At 38.5% G+C, this 22944-nt stretch overlaps 3 protein-coding genes across 3 annotated transcripts; 2 read left to right on the plus strand and 1 right to left on the minus strand.

The window, feature by feature from the left end:
• Nucleotides 1-4485, plus strand: LOC108232809 (sodium- and chloride-dependent GABA transporter 3-like). Its single transcript, XM_017410849.3, has 14 exons — nucleotides 1-161; nucleotides 260-394; nucleotides 497-634; nucleotides 862-949; nucleotides 1201-1333; nucleotides 1417-1551; nucleotides 2010-2113; nucleotides 2194-2318; nucleotides 2545-2657; nucleotides 2728-2865; nucleotides 2948-3050; nucleotides 3187-3287; nucleotides 3415-3582; nucleotides 3795-4485. The coding sequence occupies exons 1-14, from the start codon at nucleotides 5-7 to the stop codon at nucleotides 3831-3833; spliced, it is 1677 nt and encodes a 558-aa protein (XP_017266338.3). The 5' UTR covers nucleotides 1-4; the 3' UTR covers nucleotides 3834-4485.
• Nucleotides 4486-5005: 520 nt separating this feature from the next.
• Nucleotides 5006-9963, plus strand: LOC108232760 (sodium- and chloride-dependent GABA transporter 3-like). Its single transcript, XM_037982114.1, has 14 exons — nucleotides 5006-5190; nucleotides 5289-5423; nucleotides 5526-5663; nucleotides 5891-5978; nucleotides 6230-6362; nucleotides 6446-6580; nucleotides 7039-7142; nucleotides 7223-7347; nucleotides 7574-7686; nucleotides 7757-7894; nucleotides 7977-8079; nucleotides 8216-8316; nucleotides 8444-8611; nucleotides 8721-9963. The coding sequence occupies exons 1-14, from the start codon at nucleotides 5034-5036 to the stop codon at nucleotides 8766-8768; spliced, it is 1686 nt and encodes a 561-aa protein (XP_037838042.1). The 5' UTR covers nucleotides 5006-5033; the 3' UTR covers nucleotides 8769-9963.
• On the minus strand, nucleotides 9541-13612 carry pold3 (polymerase (DNA-directed), delta 3, accessory subunit). The gene is made up of 12 exons (XM_017410774.3): nucleotides 13459-13612; nucleotides 12938-12993; nucleotides 12220-12319; nucleotides 12105-12144; nucleotides 11818-11950; nucleotides 11477-11732; nucleotides 11314-11383; nucleotides 11029-11173; nucleotides 10763-10866; nucleotides 10459-10538; nucleotides 10274-10352; nucleotides 9541-9899 (listed from the first exon to the last, which is right to left on the minus strand). Exons 1-12 carry the CDS (start codon nucleotides 13513-13515, stop codon nucleotides 9697-9699), a joined length of 1323 nt encoding a protein of 440 aa, XP_017266263.1. The 5' UTR covers nucleotides 13516-13612; the 3' UTR covers nucleotides 9541-9696.
• Between the last annotated feature and the right edge of the window lie 9332 nt (nucleotides 13613-22944).

A 22944-nucleotide genomic window follows, 5' to 3' on the forward strand; every position in this document is an offset into this window, starting at 1 on the left:
TGAGATGAACAGAGAAGGAAGAAGAACCAAACACCCGATGAGGGATGGAGACAGAGGACAGTGGGCCAGTAAGACAGAATATGTTCTAGTTGTTGCAGGGAACGTGGTGGGCCTGGGCAACGTGTGGAGATTTCCTTATCTCTGCTACAAGAACGGAGGAGGTAATGGGCCGAGCTTTAGATTGTGTTGAGTCCAGCTTTTATGGAGTAAAAGATGATCGGTACAGTTATTTGTCATACCTCAATCTTGATGTTCACAGGTGCCTTTTTGGTTCCATACACTCTGTTTGCTGTGGTTTCTGGGATACCTCTGTTCCTCATGGAGACTTCATTCGGTCAGTACACCCAGGAAGGTTTCATCACCTGCTGGAACAAACTGTGCCCCCTGGCAAAAGGTGAGCTGATCTGTTGTTCAAATTAAATATTAAGAATCAAACTGTTTGTCTGCAGTCTCTCCCAGTTACACGTTTAAATCATGACACTAATGTTTGTTTCAGGGATCGGATATGGACTTTTAATGATGAAACTTTATGTCTTCGGCTACATTTTAGTCCAAGCTTGGGCTCTCTTCTACCTGTTTTTCTCATTCAGATCCCAACTTCCGTGGGCCAGCTGTGACAACACCTGGAACACAGGTAGGACCAAACTGCTATAAAATACAATAATGACCTAAATTAGATGTAATTAAACGCCTTGATATTCATATTTATTACATGTTTTTTTGTTTTTGAGTAAGAAAAAGAGTCATGTTGTGTGCAAAAGCAAAATGTTCAATAAGTTTTGCTCTCAGATAAATGAGAAAATAATAAAGATGTATATCTGACAGTTGTGATAAAGATGTTTCTTTTTCTATTATATCCAGTTACCTGTCTCGGCCTCCAGTCTTTGAATTCATCTAATCTTACTGTGCCTTTTACCAACACCACCTCGGCTGCAACTGAGTTCTGGGAGTGAGTCCAAAATTTCTTCTTTAATTAAACGTCATGAAATATAAATTATTGTGTCATAAAAAAAGATAAAGTATTGGTTTGAACTGGTAAAGTCCAATTGGGAAGCCAAAATCCTAGATGTATTATTTTTTTAGGTATAAAACTTTGAGTTTCCCATTCCCAGCTGCACAATCTGTTGTCTTCTTTAATGTGTATACAAAATTATAAAAATCAAGCACATAACTTTGGTCCGGCTGAATGTTTCTCTTCAGGCGGCGGGTACTAAACATGTCTTCAGGTATTGAGGAGCTGGGCAGCATCAGATGGGAGCTGGCCTTGTGTCTGCTGGTCAGCTGGTTGATCTGCTTCTTTAGCATTTGGAAAGGCATCAGATCATCTGGAAAGGTATTAAAGAGCACCTCATATTTCACTGGAACTGCTAACCCTGAGCATCTCTGAAAGTTAAGTATTTTGTTTCATTTTCAAAGGTAGCATATTTTACAGCCACCTTCCCATACGTGATGCTCCTCATCCTGCTGATCAGAGGCATAACTTTACCTGGAGCTTGGGATGGAATTTATTATTACCTGTATCCGGATATAAACCGCCTGGCTAACCTTGAGGTAAGCTGCTCATTTGTAAAGTTTAGCACAATAATTTTAAAGGTTCAAGACCAACAACTACATGCAGACAAAATATTTTAAAGTTCCAACTGCAGACTTGGAACCAATGCAGAACCTTTAAATCAAGGGTCCCCAGTCCTGGTCCTTGTGGGCCACCACCCTGCATGTTTTAGCTGTTTCTCTGCTTTAAGTCACCTGAGTTGAATGACTGAGTTATTAACAGGATTCTGCTGAAGAGCAGAAAAACAGCTCAAACATGCAGGGTAGTGACCAGGACCAGGATTGGGGACCCAATGCTCTTGAATGAGCCTTTCTATAAATAAACCTCGAAGTGAGATCACTCTGACTGATGTGTACAGCAAGTAAGACACTGACTGCTTATACATGTTCAACACAACTCCAAGCAAATCATGTTAAAAAAAACACCTGAGATGAATAAAATGTCTCTGATGTGACAGGTCTGGATGGAGGCATCGTCTCAGATATTCTTCTCCTACAGTTTGGTTATAGGAACCCTGAATGTTCTGGGCAGCTATAATGACTACCACAACAACTGCTACAAGTATGTTACATGAAACTATTAAAGGTGTTAAGGATTGGAGGATTAGTTGTCGGTCATATATTCACCACTCTGACCCTTAGGGACTGCTTCTGGCTCTGCCTGCTGAACAGTGGAACCAGTTTTGTTGCTGGATTTGTCGTCTTCTCTGTCCTGGGATTCATGGCTCAGAAACAAGGCGTTAGTGTGGACAATGTGGCTGACTCAGGTGTGTTTTTGTCACAGCCACCTGACATTAAAATCACAAAAATAGCTATAATTCAGTCAACTTTAGAAAAAATGTGCCAAATCTGGTGTGGAAGTTGCTGACATTGATCCCCAAAACATAACAGATCACAAGCGTACTTTTAAATTCAGCTGATTAAAAGCTAGCTAAGTTTTTATGTTCTGTAAACCACTGAAGTAAAGAATATTTGCTTGTTTCTAATCACCAGGTCCAGGTTTGGCCTTTGTCGCCTACCCCCAGGCTACAGCCATGATGCCTTTACCACAGCTCTGGACTGTCTGCTTCTTCCTGATGCTGATTCTGCTCACTGTGGACACACATGTAAGACAGGTTCACAAACTGCCTCTTGAGTTAAAGATAGTCAACTCAAACCCTTTGTTCTTGTGTCCAGTTTGTGTCCGTGGAAAGTGTGATCACTTCAGTCTGCGACCTGCATCCGAAGCTGTTTCGTGCTCCAATGAGGCGGGAGATGTTCGTCCTCTTTATCTGTTCGTCCTTCTTCCTCCTACATCTATCTATGGTCACAGAGGTAAATAAAACTTGGTGTTTATTTATTATTATTTTAATTAAAAAGATCTTTCACGTGTTTTCTTTCTTTCTCTCTGCTTCAGGGAGGAGTTTACATCTTCCAGCTCATTGATTACTATGGTTGCACCAGAGCGTGTCAGGATTTTATGACTGTATGTCTCTGCCTGGCTGTAGCCTGGACCTTTGGTAAGAAAATCTACAAATCAGTGTTTTTAGCTACACAAAGCAGCTCCTGTTTCCTCAAAACAAACAAGACTGGCACCTAAGTTTGTTTAAATCTAGTAACATAATTAAAATATAAAAATATCTGACTTCTGATCAGGAGCTGATCGTCTTTTGAACATTATCAAGGACATGACAGGACAGAAACCATCTGCTTTCTTTAAACTCTGCTGGAAATACATCATTCCTCTGCTGACACTGGTGAGGCTGAATACGGACATGAATAAACCTGAAAATTAAGACTCATATTCCAGTTTTATTGGTCAACTTTGATGATTTCCAGCAGAATTACCATTCAGTTGTGCTACGTTTTGTAAATCCTTTTCAGATTTCCTTCATCTTGCACCTGGTTGATTACAAACACCTGAAGATTAATGAGTATGTTTACCCTGACTGGGCGTATGCTCTGGGATGGACCATAACTCTGTCCTCGGTCCTCATGGTGCCGCTGTGGGCAGCTGGACAGCTGTGTTTCACACCAGGAACCTTCAGACAGGTTGGTCCTCCACGAGGAGACTCCTGCAGATGAGTCATAATAAAAGCAACACTCGATAATCCACCAATAAGCAACTTAAACACAAAAGCTGTTGCATGGCAGCCATTTTCATGTTCCAGTGATTTAGCATTCTGGGATTCATTTCCCTGTTTTAAATTCTAAATACTGCTTGTGTTTGTGTTCACAATCGGTATTTTTCTGTTGCTTTGCAGCGTTTGGATGTCCTCTGTCGCCCCACTGAAGATCCATGAGGACACCAGAGAAGAAACTGGAGAAATTGCAAATAAAATTTTACCTGCAGTTGAGTTTCTGTAAACATTAGTGTGTTCTTACTGGACTCAAACAAGCTGAATGTGCACATTTTCTGCTTGAAGTATTACTTCTGTGTTATGTTTTATAAGAGTAAAAGAAGATAATCCTGCTAACCACCGTGTGAAACAAACAAAGCACAAACCTGATCTCAGTTTTTATGTTTTATTGAATAGTTTGCAGATGATAATTTTAGAAAAGTAAAATGTGTCTTCCTGAACTGGACATGTCCATCAGAGTGTTTCAGTCCTTCTTGCACATCTGTCCGTGTGTCTGACCCGAGTCAGTACTGTTAATTCCCGAAACTCGATCTGTGCTGCTTTTTTATTTTGAGGACAATCCATCCTTAAAAAGAAAGAAAGTCCCACACTGAATTTAGAAATATTAATGTTATGTATGAGCAACATTAGCTCCAAAACATGGAAAATGCCTGAAGCGTTTGCAAATTTCTGATTTTGGGTAGTAAAACCCTAATTTGTTGAAAAATTATGAAAATCTCCTAATGTTGCCCAGGTTCACACAAATCAGACTCCTCAAAATGGTTGCCTAACCACTGCAGTAACTCCCAGCTATTTCTTTACTGACAGACAGACAGTCAATGAGCTTCTGGAACAAAACATTTATTGGGCAGCACACTTTTCATTTGTTTATTTGTAAAAAATGTTTTGAATTATGTATAATTTTCTTTCCACTTCACCGTTGTTTACCACTTTGTGTTGGTCTTTCACATTAAACTGTAATGAAATATATTTATGTTTGTGGTTTTAATGTGACAAAACATGGAAAAGTTAAAGGGATATGAAAAGTTTTGCAAGCCACTGTAAGTTTTATCAGACTGAAGGACATAACTTCATAATTAAGGTCTCTGTCTCTGTGTGCATTAGCAAACTGTGGTCTGATTTATAGTCAGACAGTGAGGAAAAAAGGTCTACAAAATGTTACTTTTTATGCAGTGTGCTTAAAAATTTGTTTTAACTGTATTTATCTTGCACCTTGTTCTGAATCTTTGGCAAAACAAAACTTTGACATGGAATTTGCATTGAATTCAAATGCAAAAATTTTTTTTTGTAAGGCTCGTAATCAAATTAGGTCACATTCACAATAATAGCTGGATTTGTCTTTGCTCAGTAAGATTAACTGAGATGAACAGAGAAGGAAGAAGAACCAAACACCCGATGAGGGATGGAGACAGAGGACAGTGGGCCAGTAAGACAGAATATGTTCTAGTTGTTGCAGGGAACGTGGTGGGCCTGGGCAACGTGTGGAGATTTCCTTATCTCTGCTACAAGAACGGAGGAGGTAATGGGCCGAGCTTTAGATTGTGTTGAGTCCAGCTTTTATGGAGTAAAAGATGATCGGTACAGTTATTTGTCATACCTCAATCTTGATGTTCACAGGTGCCTTTTTGGTTCCATACACTCTGTTTGCTGTGGTTTCTGGGATACCTCTGTTCCTCATGGAGACTTCATTCGGTCAGTACACCCAGGAAGGTTTCATCACCTGCTGGAACAAACTGTGCCCCCTGGCAAAAGGTGAGCTGATCTGTTGTTCAAATTAAATATTAAGAATCAAACTGTTTGTCTGCAGTCTCTCCCAGTTACACGTTTAAATCATGACACTAATGTTTGTTTCAGGGATCGGATATGGACTTTTAATGATGAAACTTTATGTCTTCGGCTACATTTTAGTCCAAGCTTGGGCTCTCTTCTACCTGTTTTTCTCATTCAGATCCCAACTTCCGTGGGCCAGCTGTGACAACACCTGGAACACAGGTAGGACCAAACTGCTATAAAATACAATAATGACCTAAATTAGATGTAATTAAACGCCTTGATATTCATATTTATTACATGTTTTTTTGTTTTTGAGTAAGAAAAAGAGTCATGTTGTGTGCAAAAGCAAAATGTTCAATAAGTTTTGCTCTCAGATAAATGAGAAAATAATAAAGATGTATATCTGACAGTTGTGATAAAGATGTTTCTTTTTCTATTATATCCAGTTACCTGTCTCGGCCTCCAGTCTTTGAATTCATCTAATCTTACTGTGCCTTTTACCAACACCACCTCGGCTGCAACTGAGTTCTGGGAGTGAGTCCAAAATTTCTTCTTTAATTAAACGTCATGAAATATAAATTATTGTGTCATAAAAAAAGATAAAGTATTGGTTTGAACTGGTAAAGTCCAATTGGGAAGCCAAAATCCTAGATGTATTATTTTTTTAGGTATAAAACTTTGAGTTTCCCATTCCCAGCTGCACAATCTGTTGTCTTCTTTAATGTGTATACAAAATTATAAAAATCAAGCACATAACTTTGGTCCGGCTGAATGTTTCTCTTCAGGCGGCGGGTACTAAACATGTCTTCAGGTATTGAGGAGCTGGGCAGCATCAGATGGGAGCTGGCCTTGTGTCTGCTGGTCAGCTGGTTGATCTGCTTCTTTAGCATTTGGAAAGGCATCAGATCATCTGGAAAGGTATTAAAGAGCACCTCATATTTCACTGGAACTGCTAACCCTGAGCATCTCTGAAAGTTAAGTATTTTGTTTCATTTTCAAAGGTAGCATATTTTACAGCCACCTTCCCATACGTGATGCTCCTCATCCTGCTGATCAGAGGCATAACTTTACCTGGAGCTTGGGATGGAATTTATTATTACCTGTATCCGGATATAAACCGCCTGGCTAACCTTGAGGTAAGCTGCTCATTTGTAAAGTTTAGCACAATAATTTTAAAGGTTCAAGACCAACAACTACATGCAGACAAAATATTTTAAAGTTCCAACTGCAGACTTGGAACCAATGCAGAACCTTTAAATCAAGGGTCCCCAGTCCTGGTCCTTGTGGGCCACCACCCTGCATGTTTTAGCTGTTTCTCTGCTTTAAGTCACCTGAGTTGAATGACTGAGTTATTAACAGGATTCTGCTGAAGAGCAGAAAAACAGCTCAAACATGCAGGGTAGTGACCAGGACCAGGATTGGGGACCCAATGCTCTTGAATGAGCCTTTCTATAAATAAACCTCGAAGTGAGATCACTCTGACTGATGTGTACAGCAAGTAAGACACTGACTGCTTATACATGTTCAACACAACTCCAAGCAAATCATGTTAAAAAAAACACCTGAGATGAATAAAATGTCTCTGATGTGACAGGTCTGGATGGAGGCATCGTCTCAGATATTCTTCTCCTACAGTTTGGTTATAGGAACCCTGAATGTTCTGGGCAGCTATAATGACTACCACAACAACTGCTACAAGTATGTTACATGAAACTATTAAAGGTGTTAAGGATTGGAGGATTAGTTGTCGGTCATATATTCACCACTCTGACCCTTAGGGACTGCTTCTGGCTCTGCCTGCTGAACAGTGGAACCAGTTTTGTTGCTGGATTTGTCGTCTTCTCTGTCCTGGGATTCATGGCTCAGAAACAAGGCGTTAGTGTGGACAATGTGGCTGACTCAGGTGTGTTTTTGTCACAGCCACCTGACATTAAAATCACAAAAATAGCTATAATTCAGTCAACTTTAGAAAAAATGTGCCAAATCTGGTGTGGAAGTTGCTGACATTGATCCCCAAAACATAACAGATCACAAGCGTACTTTTAAATTCAGCTGATTAAAAGCTAGCTAAGTTTTTATGTTCTGTAAACCACTGAAGTAAAGAATATTTGCTTGTTTCTAATCACCAGGTCCAGGTTTGGCCTTTGTCGCCTACCCCCAGGCTACAGCCATGATGCCTTTACCACAGCTCTGGACTGTCTGCTTCTTCCTGATGCTGATTCTGCTCACTGTGGACACACATGTAAGACAGGTTCACAAACTGCCTCTTGAGTTAAAGATAGTCAACTCAAACCCTTTGTTCTTGTGTCCAGTTTGTGTCCGTGGAAAGTGTGATCACTTCAGTCTGCGACCTGCATCCGAAGCTGTTTCGTGCTCCAATGAGGCGGGAGATGTTCGTCCTCTTTATCTGTTCGTCCTTCTTCCTCCTACATCTATCTATGGTCACAGAGGTAAATAAAACTTGGTGTTTATTTATTATTATTTTAATTAAAAAGATCTTTCACGTGTTTTCTTTCTTTCTCTCTGCTTCAGGGAGGAGTTTACATCTTCCAGCTCATTGATTACTATGGTTGCACCAGAGCGTGTCAGGATTTTATGACTGTATGTCTCTGCCTGGCTGTAGCCTGGACCTTTGGTAAGAAAATCTACAAATCAGTGTTTTTAGCTACACAAAGCAGCTCCTGTTTCCTCAAAACAAACAAGACTGGCACCTAAGTTTGTTTAAATCTAGTAACATAATTAAAATATAAAAATATCTGACTTCTGATCAGGAGCTGATCGTCTTTTGAACATTATCAAGGACATGACAGGACAGAAACCATCTGCTTTCTTTAAACTCTGCTGGAAATACATCATTCCTCTGCTGACACTGGTGAGGCTGAATACGGACATGAATAAACCTGAAAATTAAGACTCATATTCCAGTTTTATTGGTCAACTTTGATGATTTCCAGCAGAATTACCATTCAGTTGTGCTACGTTTTGTAAATCCTTTTCAGATTTCCTTCATCTTGCACCTGGTTGATTACAAACACCTGAAGATTAATGAGTATGTTTACCCTGACTGGGCGTATGCTCTGGGATGGACCATAACTCTGTCCTCGGTCCTCATGGTGCCGCTGTGGGCAGCTGGACAGCTGTGTTTCACACCAGGAACCTTCATACAGGTTGGTCAAACATGGCGTCACTTTTACATTTTTTGTATCCTAAGTACTGCTTGTGTTAGTGAACACATTTTTCTGTGAAGTTACTAATTTTGTTTCTGTTGCTTTGCAGCGTTTGGATGTCCTCTGTCGCCCCACTGAAGATCCATGCAGACAGTAAAGACTGGAAACGAGATACATGAGCTGAATGAAAAGTTGAGCTAATAGAATTGAGTTTTGATAAATTAGCTAAAAAGTAAAATGTCAATAAGTGAAAAAAATAAAGTAATTTGCAGAATTGCTGCTCAAGATAAAACCAAACTAGAGAAATTGTCTTTTTCTCTTAAAATGCAGCATGAATGTGGAGAGCTGAATGACCTTGATGAAGAAAAGAAGCTAAAATCAGTAAAACAACAGCTAAAAGCTAAAATTAGCAAGACAGTAGCTGAAAGTTAAAAGGAAGATAAATAAAGACAAAAACAGGGCAGCTGATTCTGCAGGATTAACAGCAACAATTGCACAGAAATAATTAATCAGCAATAAAGAATCAAAGCATCCATACATACCTGAGACTGGAAAATTTACTGACTATAAAGCACCACTAATTTGCATCACAACTAAATTTATATTTACTGTATATTCTATATTCAAACCAACAATCTTTATTTAATCTAATCACTAAAAGATATCGCACACTACTTCTGATTGATCCAAATGTTGATGCACGAACGGAAAAAATCGCACAAAGTTCACTACAATAAACACAAACAGTGGTGTGAATAAAGGAAATAAAATTTTACCTGGAGTTGAGTTTCTGTATTTTTACTGGACTCAAACAGGCTAAATGTGCACATTTTCTGCTTGAAGTATTACTTCTGTGTTATATTTTAGAAGAGTAAAAAGAAGATAATCCTGCTAACCACCGTGTGAAACAAAAAAGCACAAACCTGATCTCAGTTTTTATGTTTTATTGAATATTACGCTAGTTTACAGATGATAATCGTAGAAAAGTAAAATGTGTCTTCCTGAACTGGACACGTCCATCAGAGTGTTTCAGTCCTTCTTGGACATCTGTCCGTGTGTCTGACCCGAGTCAGTACTGTCTTCTGTCATTTCTTCTGAAAAAATCCCGTAATAGAAGCTTGTTTAGTTCCTTTCTGTGAGCTTGCTGAAGATCTCTTCTGACTTTTTTTCTCGTTTTCTTTGCTGCTTGATGGAAGTTTTGCTTTAAAGTTGTCTCTCGGTTGTTTGGAGGGTTGAAAATCGTCCTCTGTCTCAGAATAAGATTCGCTCTCGTAGCCTTTTTCTGTCACTGGTAAAAAAAAACAAAAGTTATGAATTATTAAAAAAAACTATCAATAAACTTTCTGTGGAAACTACTGTTTCTTTTCTTTCTTTTAACAGAATTAATGTCTAACTTAGAAAAATGTACTAAACATAAAAATATTTATTATATCAGGATGTTTTTTCTTTCAAATAATAAATTTTTTAAATTAAGTTTCATTTTTGTGCAGACAACAGTGATCGGGGAATACGAGGTTAAAACTAAAATAAATCAGCACCAAACTAAGGTTTAAGGCCATAAAGTGATAAATCTTTGAACAAATTTGATTAAACTGATTATTATTACAGCAGCAGATGCTTATATGAAGCAGAATAAAGAATGTTTTCTCCTGTTTTTCATACCCATACATCCTTCATCATCCAGAAAGACATGTGACTTCAGGACTCGCCTCCTCTTCCTTACTTTGGTCTCAGAATTCCCCTGAATAAATAAAAATGTAATCAAACACCATTAGAATTATTGATTTGTTGTGAAAATGTTGCAATCTGCAGCATCGAGTTTTAAACTCAACAATCAAATAAATTACATGTGAAAGCTGAGCAGCTTCGACCTCCTTTTTAGGACTCGGGTCTTTTGTTTCCAGCGGCTGTGGAGAATCTGGGATGACTGAAACAAAGAGAACAAACTCCAGTTTTCTACAATTGTTCTGCAGATATTTTGGATTTACATGATGGTCTAATGATGACAAAATGTATTGCATATACTTTTAACTATATATATTTTTCCACAATTTACTGCCAGGTTATTTTTTAACTTCAACTGTTTAGATAAAAAAGTCAAAATAACAATAAAAGTCTTTTTTATAATCTAGAAAAGAAAACCAAACTAACCATCTTCATCGCTGCTGTCTGGCTCTGGTCTTTTGATCCGTCGCCTCTTTTTCTTCTCCATCTTCTCCTCCTCACTGTCAGACTCTTCTATTCGCTTAGTTTTGCTTTTATTCGAGAAAGAAATACAAATACTGTGTCACAAATTAACCACCTTCCACATCACGCCGCCTTCTGTGCTCCTTAATGGAGACGAGATCATGGTTTGATCATCTGACGGGAATATTTTGTTTCTTTTTTAAGTCCCCCCGCTGGATTTGAACACACACCTCCTGGAGTCTGTCTTGGTGTCTTTTTGCTGCACGGCTGCAGGTTCTGGTTCTGGTTCTTCCTCTTGTTGGGAACTCTGATTCTGCTCCGACACGACGGCTGTCCGAGCCTCTTGCTCCTCCTTTATGGGTCTGTCGGCTTTTTCTAGAGAAGATTAACACAAAGTTCAGACTGACGATCACGTTCAAAACTGTAAAATTTGTTTCCTTCTTCTTCCTCCTTATCTGTTACGGATTAATGATAATAGAATTGAGTCTGTTTTGATAACATTTCTTTGCACTCACTTGTCTGACTCCCAAAGAAGTTGGCCATCGGATTGGTCTTTGCAGCTGGTTTGCTTTTTGGAGGATCCGTCTGAAATGCGAAACAAGACAATAAACATCTGCAGCAATTCCTGTTTTGTTCTGGAAACCATTTACTTATCACACTGAGACACAAACATCTTACCACAGGAGCAACTTCTTTCTGTTCAGGTTTAATATCTTTGCTGCCGTCTTGATTCTTCGATGTAGATTTAAACGAAAGCATTCCCATGATGCCCTTTGGAGCCTTGGCCGATGGTTTGGAGGCCACACTCGCGCCCCCGTTTACGGCAGGTTTTTTGTTTTCAGGCACAGATGTCGGCGCTTGCTCCTTTTCCCGCGCCTGCCGCAGCTCCACAGAAGACATGGGCACAGCGCTGGCGCAGCGGATCGAGCTGTATCTACGAAGAAAAAGAACTGTTTATCAGCCTAACGCGTCACAAAAACAAATAAAACATAACTACGATGATGTAAAAGCCAACATACCTGCTGCAGTTCTTTAAATTGTCTTTCACAGCATCGTAGTCAACGCTGTAGAGGGGACCGCTGTCCCTCAGTAACGCTTTCTGGACGCTGTAAACATGAATGCTCACGACCAAAGTCATCTTTGATTTAAAATCTGAAACAAAACAATAATTTACACAGTTTCAAGCATTAAAAAGGGTAAAAAGACAAAAACCAAATGTTCAACATTATAACACTTTATAATAGGACTTATTTGCTGTTACTGAATGACAAAATGGGGAAAAATAAATACTATTATATTTACACACCTTCCAGCTGTTCTTCTCTGACAACCGACACTTTGTGACACTAAAAACAAACAAAAATATATCAAAAAGGGTCTAGACAGATTCAGTATGTGCCAGAGAAGTTCTTATTACTCACGGTTTGACCGTTGTCCACAGACTTCCCTGACACCAGATACGTGGCGTGGAGCTGAGGTGAGCTCTCTTTCCTCTTGTGCTCCAAGTAATGGTAAAGCATCCTGAAAACAACGTTTTATATACATTTAACTGAGAAAGGACTGCAACTCCTAACAGCTTATTCTTCTTTTGATTCATTTTAAAGCTGATGGACATCATCTGTGTTTAACGCCGCTGGTGGAGCTTTTCTTCTCCACTGTCTTCACACCTTTATTCACCATGGAAGGTTTGTTTAACTGGATGGTATTTTATAAATGTCATCATATTGTATCTGGTCCTTTAACTGGACTTGAATTCAACTTGTTTCTCCTTCGCTGTTAAAAGTTAAACACCAATAAGCAAAACAAACCAGCATGACCTTCTGTTAGAATAAAACATTTGATACTTTTTAATATTTAGTAGTTTCTTATTATTCTCATACATGACAGGTGAAAATATTTGATTCTTGGCTGAACACAATGATATTATTTATCATTAATCTGTATCATACAAGGGGATCAGGAGCTTGTTGATATTAATAAATGTTACTGGGAAGACTAAATTGTGTGAATGACTTTAAACTAAAAACAATAATCAATTAGACAATATGGTTTTAATAAAGCTGAGTATAAATCTTTTAAGATCTCTGCACTGTTTTTTTTTTTTAAATTTTGGCCCTAAAGAAAAGCAGAATAACTTACTGTTTTGCTGTGTTGACATGGACTCCCAGTGTGAGACTCAGCCATTTATAAGTTACCTGGGAAATAAAAAGAAAAGTGTTTAGACATTAAAGATTTTATTAAATGAATCCTACACCTACTTTAATGAACGCTTCTTGGCCATCGTTTTGCTTCGGCCAGCCTACATATTATAATACTTTTAAAACATATACAATATTCACTCTTTTCTTGGTCCTGAACCCTGGCCTAACGCAGGTGTTGGCGGTTAAGTGCGATAGCTTAGACAAAAAAGGACTTCTTAATAAATTGAAGCGACATTTAGAATATAATTTTAAAGCCGAATAAACTAAACAACCCTAAAAAATCAAAGTAATTATTAATATATGGAGTTCTAGGTAGAATTATAATTGTGAAAGTAAGGCAATGCTAAACTGTCAGGTTTCGTCTACGTAATTCCGCGGCTAATCGTCTCCTAGCTAGGTCATATTAGGTAAACAAAAAAACAACAACAAAATACGTTGAGATTTCAAAAACATCCGTACAATCTTGTTGTGGTCGTTGACATATTCGTCGATATTATCCAAATAAAGCTCGTCCATTATCCTCGGATATTTTTTTTACACCGAGACGGCTCGCTGATTCGATTTAACTGCGCGGGAATGCAGTTTATTTACTTCCTGTTAGGTGTCACGTGCCTGCTCGTACTTCCGGTGTAAAGAGACGCTGCAGCCTGCCCCCTACAGGCCAACATGGGACACAACCGGTATTTACGGATAACCACACAGATATGGGGAGTAAATAAATAAATTAAAGTAAAAAAAATTGTGTTCAAGAAGGTAAATTAAGTCAAAGCAGCTATAAAATTACTATTTTGGAATTTTACTTAATTGTCAAATAATGATTATTTTCCTCAATTCTTTCTTAGAGCAGACAATGTGATGACACAGGCATTTTAAATTGGAGCTTTACATCTGTCACTTTCAAGGAGATATATTCCAAAAATTGGGCCTGAGGGGAAAATAACAACCTCCACCTCACTGACATCCCTGGACTATTGACAAAAACTCCCACACTCTACAGACAACATTAAAACTTTACCACTTTCCAAATTACTTCTCTGGAATCCCTTTTTTTCTGTCACGCAGAGTCTTTAGACAATCCTTCACTATGAGCAATAACTGCATTATTTATCATTCCTTGCATATAGAATTTGACTTTAAAAGGTGACACTGTGCAAGATTTTCGATGCAGCTACACTTCTCTGCATCTGTGCCAAAGGAAAATCGATTTAATCCCTAAAGCTCTAAACATGTTTAATATCTGTGTTTCCAAGGTGGAAAAAACACCAGAACAAAGTCCTTGTGAGGCAATTTTTTGAAGGTGTGTAAACTTTGAAATCACCTCACCTTTTTGCTAATAAATTAGTTAGGGGGAAATATTGGCTTGCTCTTGGATTAAATTGCTCAGCTTTAAAAGTGTTTTAAAAAGAGAAATCTAACCTGCCAAGTGGAAAAAAACATTATTACAAACAGAGGAGCTCATTTCTGAAGGATCAGCAGGCGTTCAGCACAGTCAAAAAGTTTCTGACATTTTGATTTTTAATTATCAGCTTTGGCATAGTTACAAAGTGTAAAATTGTTTCACTGAAGTAAAAAAAACTGGAACAATGTGACTGTGTCACACTGATGTGACCACAAAAGCAGCATGACAGAGTTAAAAAAAAAAAAAAAAAGGTGTGACAACGGCTATACGAGCAATAAATGAAATGCAGAGCAGTGGCTCTTTATTATTCACCTGCATGCATGTGAAAAACAAGAGCGACAGGTCTCCAGGTGTCACATTCACGCTCCCTGTTATTATAACGTGTTTCACTGGGACCTCGCTGTTCAGGCGGGAGGCCAAGAATTGATTTGTAGAAAAATGGAACAACCTTTTTGGCCTCCGTCGTATAAAAGAGGAATAATAACAAATGCCCTTTGATCGCTCTGCGGTGAAGCTCATGCCTTCTGCCTGGGGGGTGTGGAGGGGGCGGGTGGTCTGCATGCCACTTCTGTAATAATGTACTCTTTGTCAAATGAAAGAGGAACAAAAAAAAGCTGTCAATCTTTCCACAGTGTTGATTCCCACGATGCAAACTGAAATGCAAAAGAAGTACAAGCTGTAAGGTTAGAGACATCGAGGGATTATTAAACAACCTGGAAACCTGGAGAAGATGAGCCAGAACAGCTCTTAATTTAATATCCTGCAGGTAGGAAGCTCCATGATGATTAGAGTAGATGGGTGTTTGGAGTTTGGACTTGTTACTGGATGGTCTTTTTAGAGATTTTCACTGTGTGATGGTAAAAACTGCATCTGGACTGGTTAAAATCAATGCACAGCAGCGTTTTAAATGACTTGTATGAAATTAACTCCACATGGAAGTGTTTGGAAAATAGTTTTCTTCTTTTTTGTTTGTTTTTTTGTTTAGGTGTGTATGTCTGTCTGTTTGCAAAATATTTCATGAACCACAGGACAGATTTTAATGAAACTTTCAGAAAGTAATCATCAGATGCACGTCTGCAGCTGATTGTTCTTTGGAGTCAACAGAATTCAACATGACTGCATCTAATCGACTTTAACCTTTACAGAAATGGCTACAGATCAGAGATACTGAGCTAAAATTTGGTGTGGTAGTAGCTGAGAGTCATTCACAACATGTACTCCCAGCACCACCAGGTCATGAAAGATATTACAGTTTTGCACAAGAATGTGGATAATGTTACTTTCAAGGTTTAGCTTATATGGCTGTACAGTAACTCTGCCATTTCTCATCATAAGATACTCTTAGTCTAAATCTATCTCGTAAAAGGTGGCGGGCGATATGCATTCCTTTAAAGAAATGCTAGGGCGGTAATTTATGAGATAAATTATATCAGTGTTCGTTAAAACTTTGAGAGTAATCTGCACATATTTACAAGCAAAAAGTGTTTTTTTACTGAGCATTTCTGAATGACAGAGCTGCAAATTTAAACATTTATGTGGTTTAACAGTGAAGCTGAACACCTTGATCAGCCTCGTTCCTGAGCTGATGTTGGTGTCTGAACTCGGCTGATGGGATTCAAGCTGGTCAGGCTGCGTCGCCACAAACAGGAGGGCAGCGCCGTGCACAGAGGCGGGAAAAATATTCCCCCAATAATGACGAGATCCAAAAAGAATTGTTTGACCTGGAAGGTGCATATAAACCAGGATCCTCAGGTGGATCTGACTCAGTTTTGATCGTAATCCTCTGACATGACTCAGAGGTAGTTAACAATTGACAATTATAAAGTTTTCTTCTTCTTCCCTTCCCTGCTGAAGAAAAGGCTCCAACAACATAAAAATACTGTTCTATTATTACAGTAAAAGTTGACTCAATTAAATTTGATCGAATGAGTTTTACTTTCAGGTCATGGGGTTCATGTTTTACTCATTTTATACTCACAGCTTTGTTTTGAAATGTCTGATAACCATTTTCCCAGGATTATAAAAGACTAAGACATAGACGACAGTGCAGGAGCAGAAAAATTTCTGGATAGACAAAGAAAAAATTAAACTATAGACATTTCATTTTTTGTGAAAATGCAGTGAAACACGATCTAAAATGTATAAGAAGCAAAATGTTAGCTAAAAGTAGCTAAAGCAATCTGTGTTTAGAATATGAGTTGGAGATCAGTCTCAGCTACTACCACACAAAATTTTAGCTCAGTATCTGCAAAGCTGACTGAGTTGGAGCCGTTTTTGTGTTGCTAGGGTCGATTAACTGTGATGGAAACCAAAACCTAATTTGGAAATAAATTCCATCAGTGCTTCTGTTACCTCTCCTCCTACGTCACAGACAGTTATGCTTGAGATCTAACATCTTATTCAGTGAGAACAACGCTTCCTGCTAGTGTTTATAAAGAAAAGCTATTGTCAGATTGTTCATCTGCGCTCTGAAGCACAGCGTCGTTGGGCTCCTGAGATGAAACGGAGTCAGATCTTTTGAATCAGACCCCCGCAGGAGGCGGTGCAGTGTGTTTGTTTCCCGTCTGATCTCCACATCTTATTTCACATCTGTCTGCCTCCCTGAGAGCTGCGAGGGGGTGTGCGACTTCTGTCAAACCTTTTAGGAATTTAGATTTAAACAGATGAAACTTTTCCTCTGAGCTATCAGGCGGTTTTAATCAGAAAACCAATCAGCGGTTTGTGTTGTGTCCCAGAGTCTGTTGAATGGGAAAGGCCTCTGAAATGAGGCAGCTTGAGGGCCGTCTGATACATTCATTTCGCTGAGAAAACATATCTTCTGTAAATCTGAAGCATCAGAGAAGCCAAAACGTGTTATCAGAGAACATGAACACAGCGATGGAAAAGGCTGCCAGGTTTTACGAACGCAAAGATGATTTGATTTTTTTTTACAGCTGAATGAAAAAAGCCCATTTGCATTTGCCTTCTTTTACTGGGATATCACCAACAAAAGAATTCATTCTGAAGGTTTAACCCAGACCAGACATCAAAGATCTCATTGAATGTGTTTCTGTTGCTGCTTTTACATAAAAATACTGACTTTGTATTTCTCTTTAATGTCTTTTTGGTTCTAATCTTCCATTTTGAAATTGTGCTCTTTGATGTTTACACTGAAAACGAGACTCCTGCTCTGAAAAGGATCTTTAGATTTTGGATCCGATGGGTCAGAAAACAGGAGATAAGATGTAAAAAAAACCCAGAAGATGTTGAAACTCTTCAGTCACACACAAGTCAGCTGATCTCACTGATAACACCAAAAAAAATGAGGGAATAGATAGAGACGGATATGAATTAAAAAATTATTTCAGATGTTTTTTAAAGTAATCTACAGGTATATAAATTGAGGAACAGAAACAGGTAGATTAGGATTACTTATTACATCTTAAAGCAGAGGTTCAGTCAGCTCAGATTTGGTCTTCTGGCTTAAAATGTCTGACTGTGAAGAAAGACATTCAGAGTATGTGTGGGGATGACTCTCAGCTACTACCACACCAAATTTTAGCTCATTATCTGCATCAATTACTGAGTTATAGTGTTTAATAAGAGTTTTATTAAAATCTGTCCTGTGGTTCGTGAGATATTTTTAAAAGACAGACAAATGAACGCACACACAGATACAGGCAATTACATCGTCATCTTTTGGCTTTCATGGCACTTGTGCAGTCACATTTTATTTGACAAGCCTTTTCATTGTGTGTGTGTGTGTGTGTGTGTGTGTGTGTGTGTGTGTGTGTGTGCTTTAACCAAAACATGGTGTGAATCCATCACTGTTTGACTCTCATCAGCACCTGCAGCGGTGACACATCCGTTGTGTTCATTTTAGGCAGCAAGTTAAAAACAGCTCAGCTACCGAGCGACTCTGTCAGCTTCACACAGAGATTAAATCTGCAATTAAAAACTTTTTAGGCCAAATTTCTTATCTCAGGTTTGTTTAGCAAACAGAGTGTAAAATAAAGCTCATAAAATTCCCTGCAGATATGGAAAATTATTTGCAAAACGAGCAATAAAGGTAAACCAAACAGCGTCTTTGTCACATGCATGGTTGGATGACAGAGTTTTACTTTAGACCCATTAAGTCTCACCACACAGACATCTGAGCCAACCAGTGGGAGGTTCAGTTCACTCAAGTTGTTTACATTATATCAAATCTCTTTATAAAACACAGATCTGTTCATTTAAAATACAGGAATCTGGTTCAAACCTCTGAACTTCAACTGTAGGGCAGAACTGTTGACTTGTGTTTGTAAAAAGGTTTAAATCTCAAAGTAGCAGTCACCATATCATAAATTAATTACAGACACTAACTTTCTGCAAAAACTGCAGAATGTCTCCTAGGATTTTATTTTGGTCTTTAGCTTAAGTTGGATCTTTATCGTCCACCACCAGTGGCAAAAAGCGATAATCTCATGAACCAGTGGACAAATTTGAATGAAATTCATTGATTCAAGATGGCCACCACATCTCAGCAGCCTTAGCAAACACCTAAATGGTTCCAACTCAGTTAATTTTACAGATACTGAGCTAAAATTTGGTGCGATAGTGGCTGAGAGTCAGCCCCAACATATACTTTGACTTTTAATGAAACTCTTGAAAAGTAACCATTGGCTGCACACCTACAAACTCATTAACATTCAAGATGGCTGAATTTAATGGTTAATGCCAAAGTTTTGAGCAAAAATACTGTGCAATGTGTTGGGAATGACGCTCAGTTTACATGTCCCTTGATTTTAAAGATATATGTGCTGAACTAATCTTCCAAAATGAAGAATTTGACAGATTTGGCAGCAATAATTCAAGTACTGTAATATTTACAGAGGTAAATAATAACAGCAGCACTGCGACTGCTGACAAATGAATCTATTTAGTAAAAATCTCCTGATGTCTGTTTGATATATCGACTTCAAATCTGTATTTTAATTGAACAGACAGAGTGTAGACATGCAGACTCTTGGACTTTTTTCCATCACATTCTGAAGAATAATTAGTTTCTATTAGAGCAAATTGAGGATGTGACTTGCAGAGTTCCTTTATTGACATCCTGCTGCTTGGATCAATCATGTATCAGATTTAATTATATTTGGATCCATTCAGATTGATCAGATCTTCGGATTGACTGAGTTTCTGCCTAAGCAGTTTTTGTCGACTTCCCATGAGTTTACTTTGGACCAGTTGTGTCCAGTTCTGGCCCTTGAGGGCCACTCTCCTGCAGGTTTCTTTGCTTCAGTGCACCTGGTTTGGATGAATGAGTGATTAGACTTCTACAGAGCTTGAGGGCATGCTGAAGAGGTAATTCATTCATTAAATCATGTTGTGCTGGGAAACAACTGAAACATGCAGGATAGTGGCACTTGAGGATCAGGACTGGACACCAATTAAATTCAGTTCAGTTTATTTATTTAGCACTGAGTCACAACAAAAGTCATCTGAGGTCTCTGTGCAAAAACATTTACATACATTATAAAAGCCAATTAGTAAAAGTTATCTGTCTAAGGAAGTCAGCAGATTGCGTTGAGTCTTTACTTTGTCGCAATCGCCCATCCTGAGCAGCAGGTTGGAGAGAGTGGAAAGGAAAAACTCCCTTTTAACAGGAAGAAACCTCCACCAGAACCAGAACCAGAACCAGAACCAGGACGAGCGGCCATCTGCTTCGACTGGCTGAGGTTTGAGAGGACAGGAAAGAGAGACAGACACAGAATGACTGGTCCAGGTGTAGTTTCTATGGTCCAGGTGCAGTTTCTATGGTCCAGGTGCAGTTTCTATGGTCCAGGTGCAGTTTCTATGGTCCAGGTGTAGTTTCTATGGTCCAGGTGTAGTTTCTATGGTCCAGGTGTAGAGTAGGTCTGGGTTAAACCTTCAGGATGTAGAGTAAAGACAGCAGTAGAGTCAGGAAATGTGGTCAATTTGTCCTCCAGCAGTCTAATCCTATAGCAGCAGAACTAAGGGATAGCTCAGGAAACCCAACCCAACCGTAACTATAGGATTTATCAAAAAAGGAAAGTCTTAAAAGTAGACAGGGTGTCAGCCTCACAGACAGAAACTGGAGAGAGGAGCCTGAGAACTGAAAGCTCTGCCTCCTGTTCTACTTTTTGAAACTTTAGGAACCACAAGTAAACCTGCAGTCTGAGAGCGAAGTGCTCTGTTAGGGAAATATGGATCAATAAGATCTTTAATATAAGAAGGAGCTTGGTTGTTGAGAGATTTCTGAATTTGACAGAGAGCCGATGGAGAGAAGCTAAAACTGGAGAAATCTGATCTCTCATCAGAACTCTGGCAGCAGCGTTTTGGATCAACTAAAAACTTTTTAAAGAGTTTTATGGACACCCAGACATTAAAGAACTACAATAGTCCAGCCAAGACATGATAAATGCTTGGACCAGTTTTTCTGCATCATTTTGAGACAAGATGGTTCTTGTTTTAGTGATATTATGTAGGTGGATTAAAGCGGTCCTGGGGGTTAAATATTCTTTAATATTCTGTATCAGCAGTGAGTGTCATCAGTGGAACAACATAGTTAAAATGATTAAATATGCTTGTTGTGTTTCCTTTAAGAGCTAGTATCACAGGAAGTCTTATCTTGCATCGTTTCTCATGACCCTGCTTGATGTGTCGGATTAAAAGACCTGGGAGGCATCCAGGAGGTGGAAAACATGCAGAGTTAAAGGCAAAGTGCCGGTTTTTAGTCTTTGATTTTATTTTAAAGGCAAGGGTTTAATGCTAAGCCGGAGCTGGGACCTTGTGGAAAGCCTGATAAGAATCCTCAGAGAAGCTTGGCAGGTGATGGCTGGTCATCAAGTTCGTGAGATCTGGAGAACAGGAAAAGACGGATTAGATAACGGCTGAATGTCAGGCATGGGAAAATTTACAGACTGGAAAAGGACTAATTGTGTGAATCCTAAATCAGCATTCAGGATGTGTTTCCCTGCTTTTTATTTCTCTGTACATTTCTTTTTGTAATTAACTACTCCTGCACATTTTATTATTTTAACAATTTAAAAGATTCAGCTCATTTAGGACTTTTGTTTTCTAATATTGATTCTTTTCAAAACTATTTAACTTTATTTACAAGCGTTTTCCCTTTGGAAACACACGATCTGAAGGAATTTCTTCCATTTGAAGTCTGCCTCAGTATAGTTTGCTTTTTTGCTAGCTAAAAGTAAAACATTGGGGAAAAAACTGAAATGCCCATTATTCCGTTACACTTTGTTTTATGGCTTACAGGACAAATTTTTATTTGAAAACTACATTTTTAAGATAACAACCTAGGCCGAGATCCTTAACTTCCTTGAAAATAAATAATACCTGGTACCACAATGAATTAAGGCAAATTTATAAATTTGCAAAAGCAAGATTTGGGATTAAATTATTTTTATTCTGGTAAAATATTATGAAATTACAGCTTAAACCCAGAAACAAGGCAAAGTGAAATTCTGACGCCTAGTGTAATGTATGAATTGTTCAGAAAACGTAAAATTTAAGCTTCCCGCTTCCTCTGAAACAATTTCAAGAGGGTCAGAATAAAACCCACCAACTATTACTGAATCAGTACGCAATCAAATTGCACAGTAAATAAAAATGTGGATTGGATTAATTACTTATAGTGCAATCAGCAGATGTTTATAAACTATAAAAAGGGATGCATTTGAAGGCATTTCTGTGCAATTAAGTCCTAAATCTCATGGCGTGACAAAATAAAAAGCAGTGCAGCGTTTTTCCATGAAGTAATGTCTGATAAAAGGTTAAGTTGAAGTTTAAAAACATCCTTTATCCTCTGATGTTTTTGACTTGCCTTCATTTTTATTATATTTTACTCTTTGGCTGATTAACCGTCTCAAGGCAGGCGTTGCAACAACATATCTGATTTTTCCTGTAACTAAAACTTAATTTGAGCCTGATAGGGTTAATTATTATCAAGGGTAGGGATTTTTCAGGTAAAATATAATGTTTAATGATGTTTGATGCACTTATGTAACCTTTAAGAATGTGTTTATCTGTTTTTAACTAATCTGTATTGGCTTAGAGAGAAGAACAGTCTGTGTTTCTCAGAACAGGGTCCAGGTCTAAGGCTGAAACCAGATTCTGTCTCAGGTGTTGTGTCTAGTGAAACGTAAACTTTAATAATAGACAAACAGTCATTCTGCCAGTGAGAGCACTCAGCACTTTGTCGACGACTGTAATAAACTTTTACACTGAAGGAGATTCTTCGTTTGAGCCTGGAATCATTTCTTTTCCACAACGAAAGTGCAAACCAGTTTATTCTGATCTTTCTTATGAAGTTGTAGGTGTACTTGTCTTTTTGATGTCGACTCGTCCACAGCAGCAGTTGAAGACTGACAGCAGTAATTATTCCCATCTGCAGCTGTCATCTCTCCCTCCCAGTTTGATCCGGTGACCTTGCAGTCATTGGTCTCATTTTCAAGCCACTCGTCTTCTTCCACCCTGAATTCTAATGAGCCAGTTTGTCACCGGCTCTGTGTACTTGTGCTTTCTATGAAGGTTTTTTTTTTATT

This window comes from Kryptolebias marmoratus, linkage group LG20, assembly GCF_001649575.2.
Source record: "Kryptolebias marmoratus isolate JLee-2015 linkage group LG20, ASM164957v2, whole genome shotgun sequence".
Taxonomy (NCBI): Eukaryota; Metazoa; Chordata; class Actinopteri; order Cyprinodontiformes; family Rivulidae; genus Kryptolebias; species Kryptolebias marmoratus.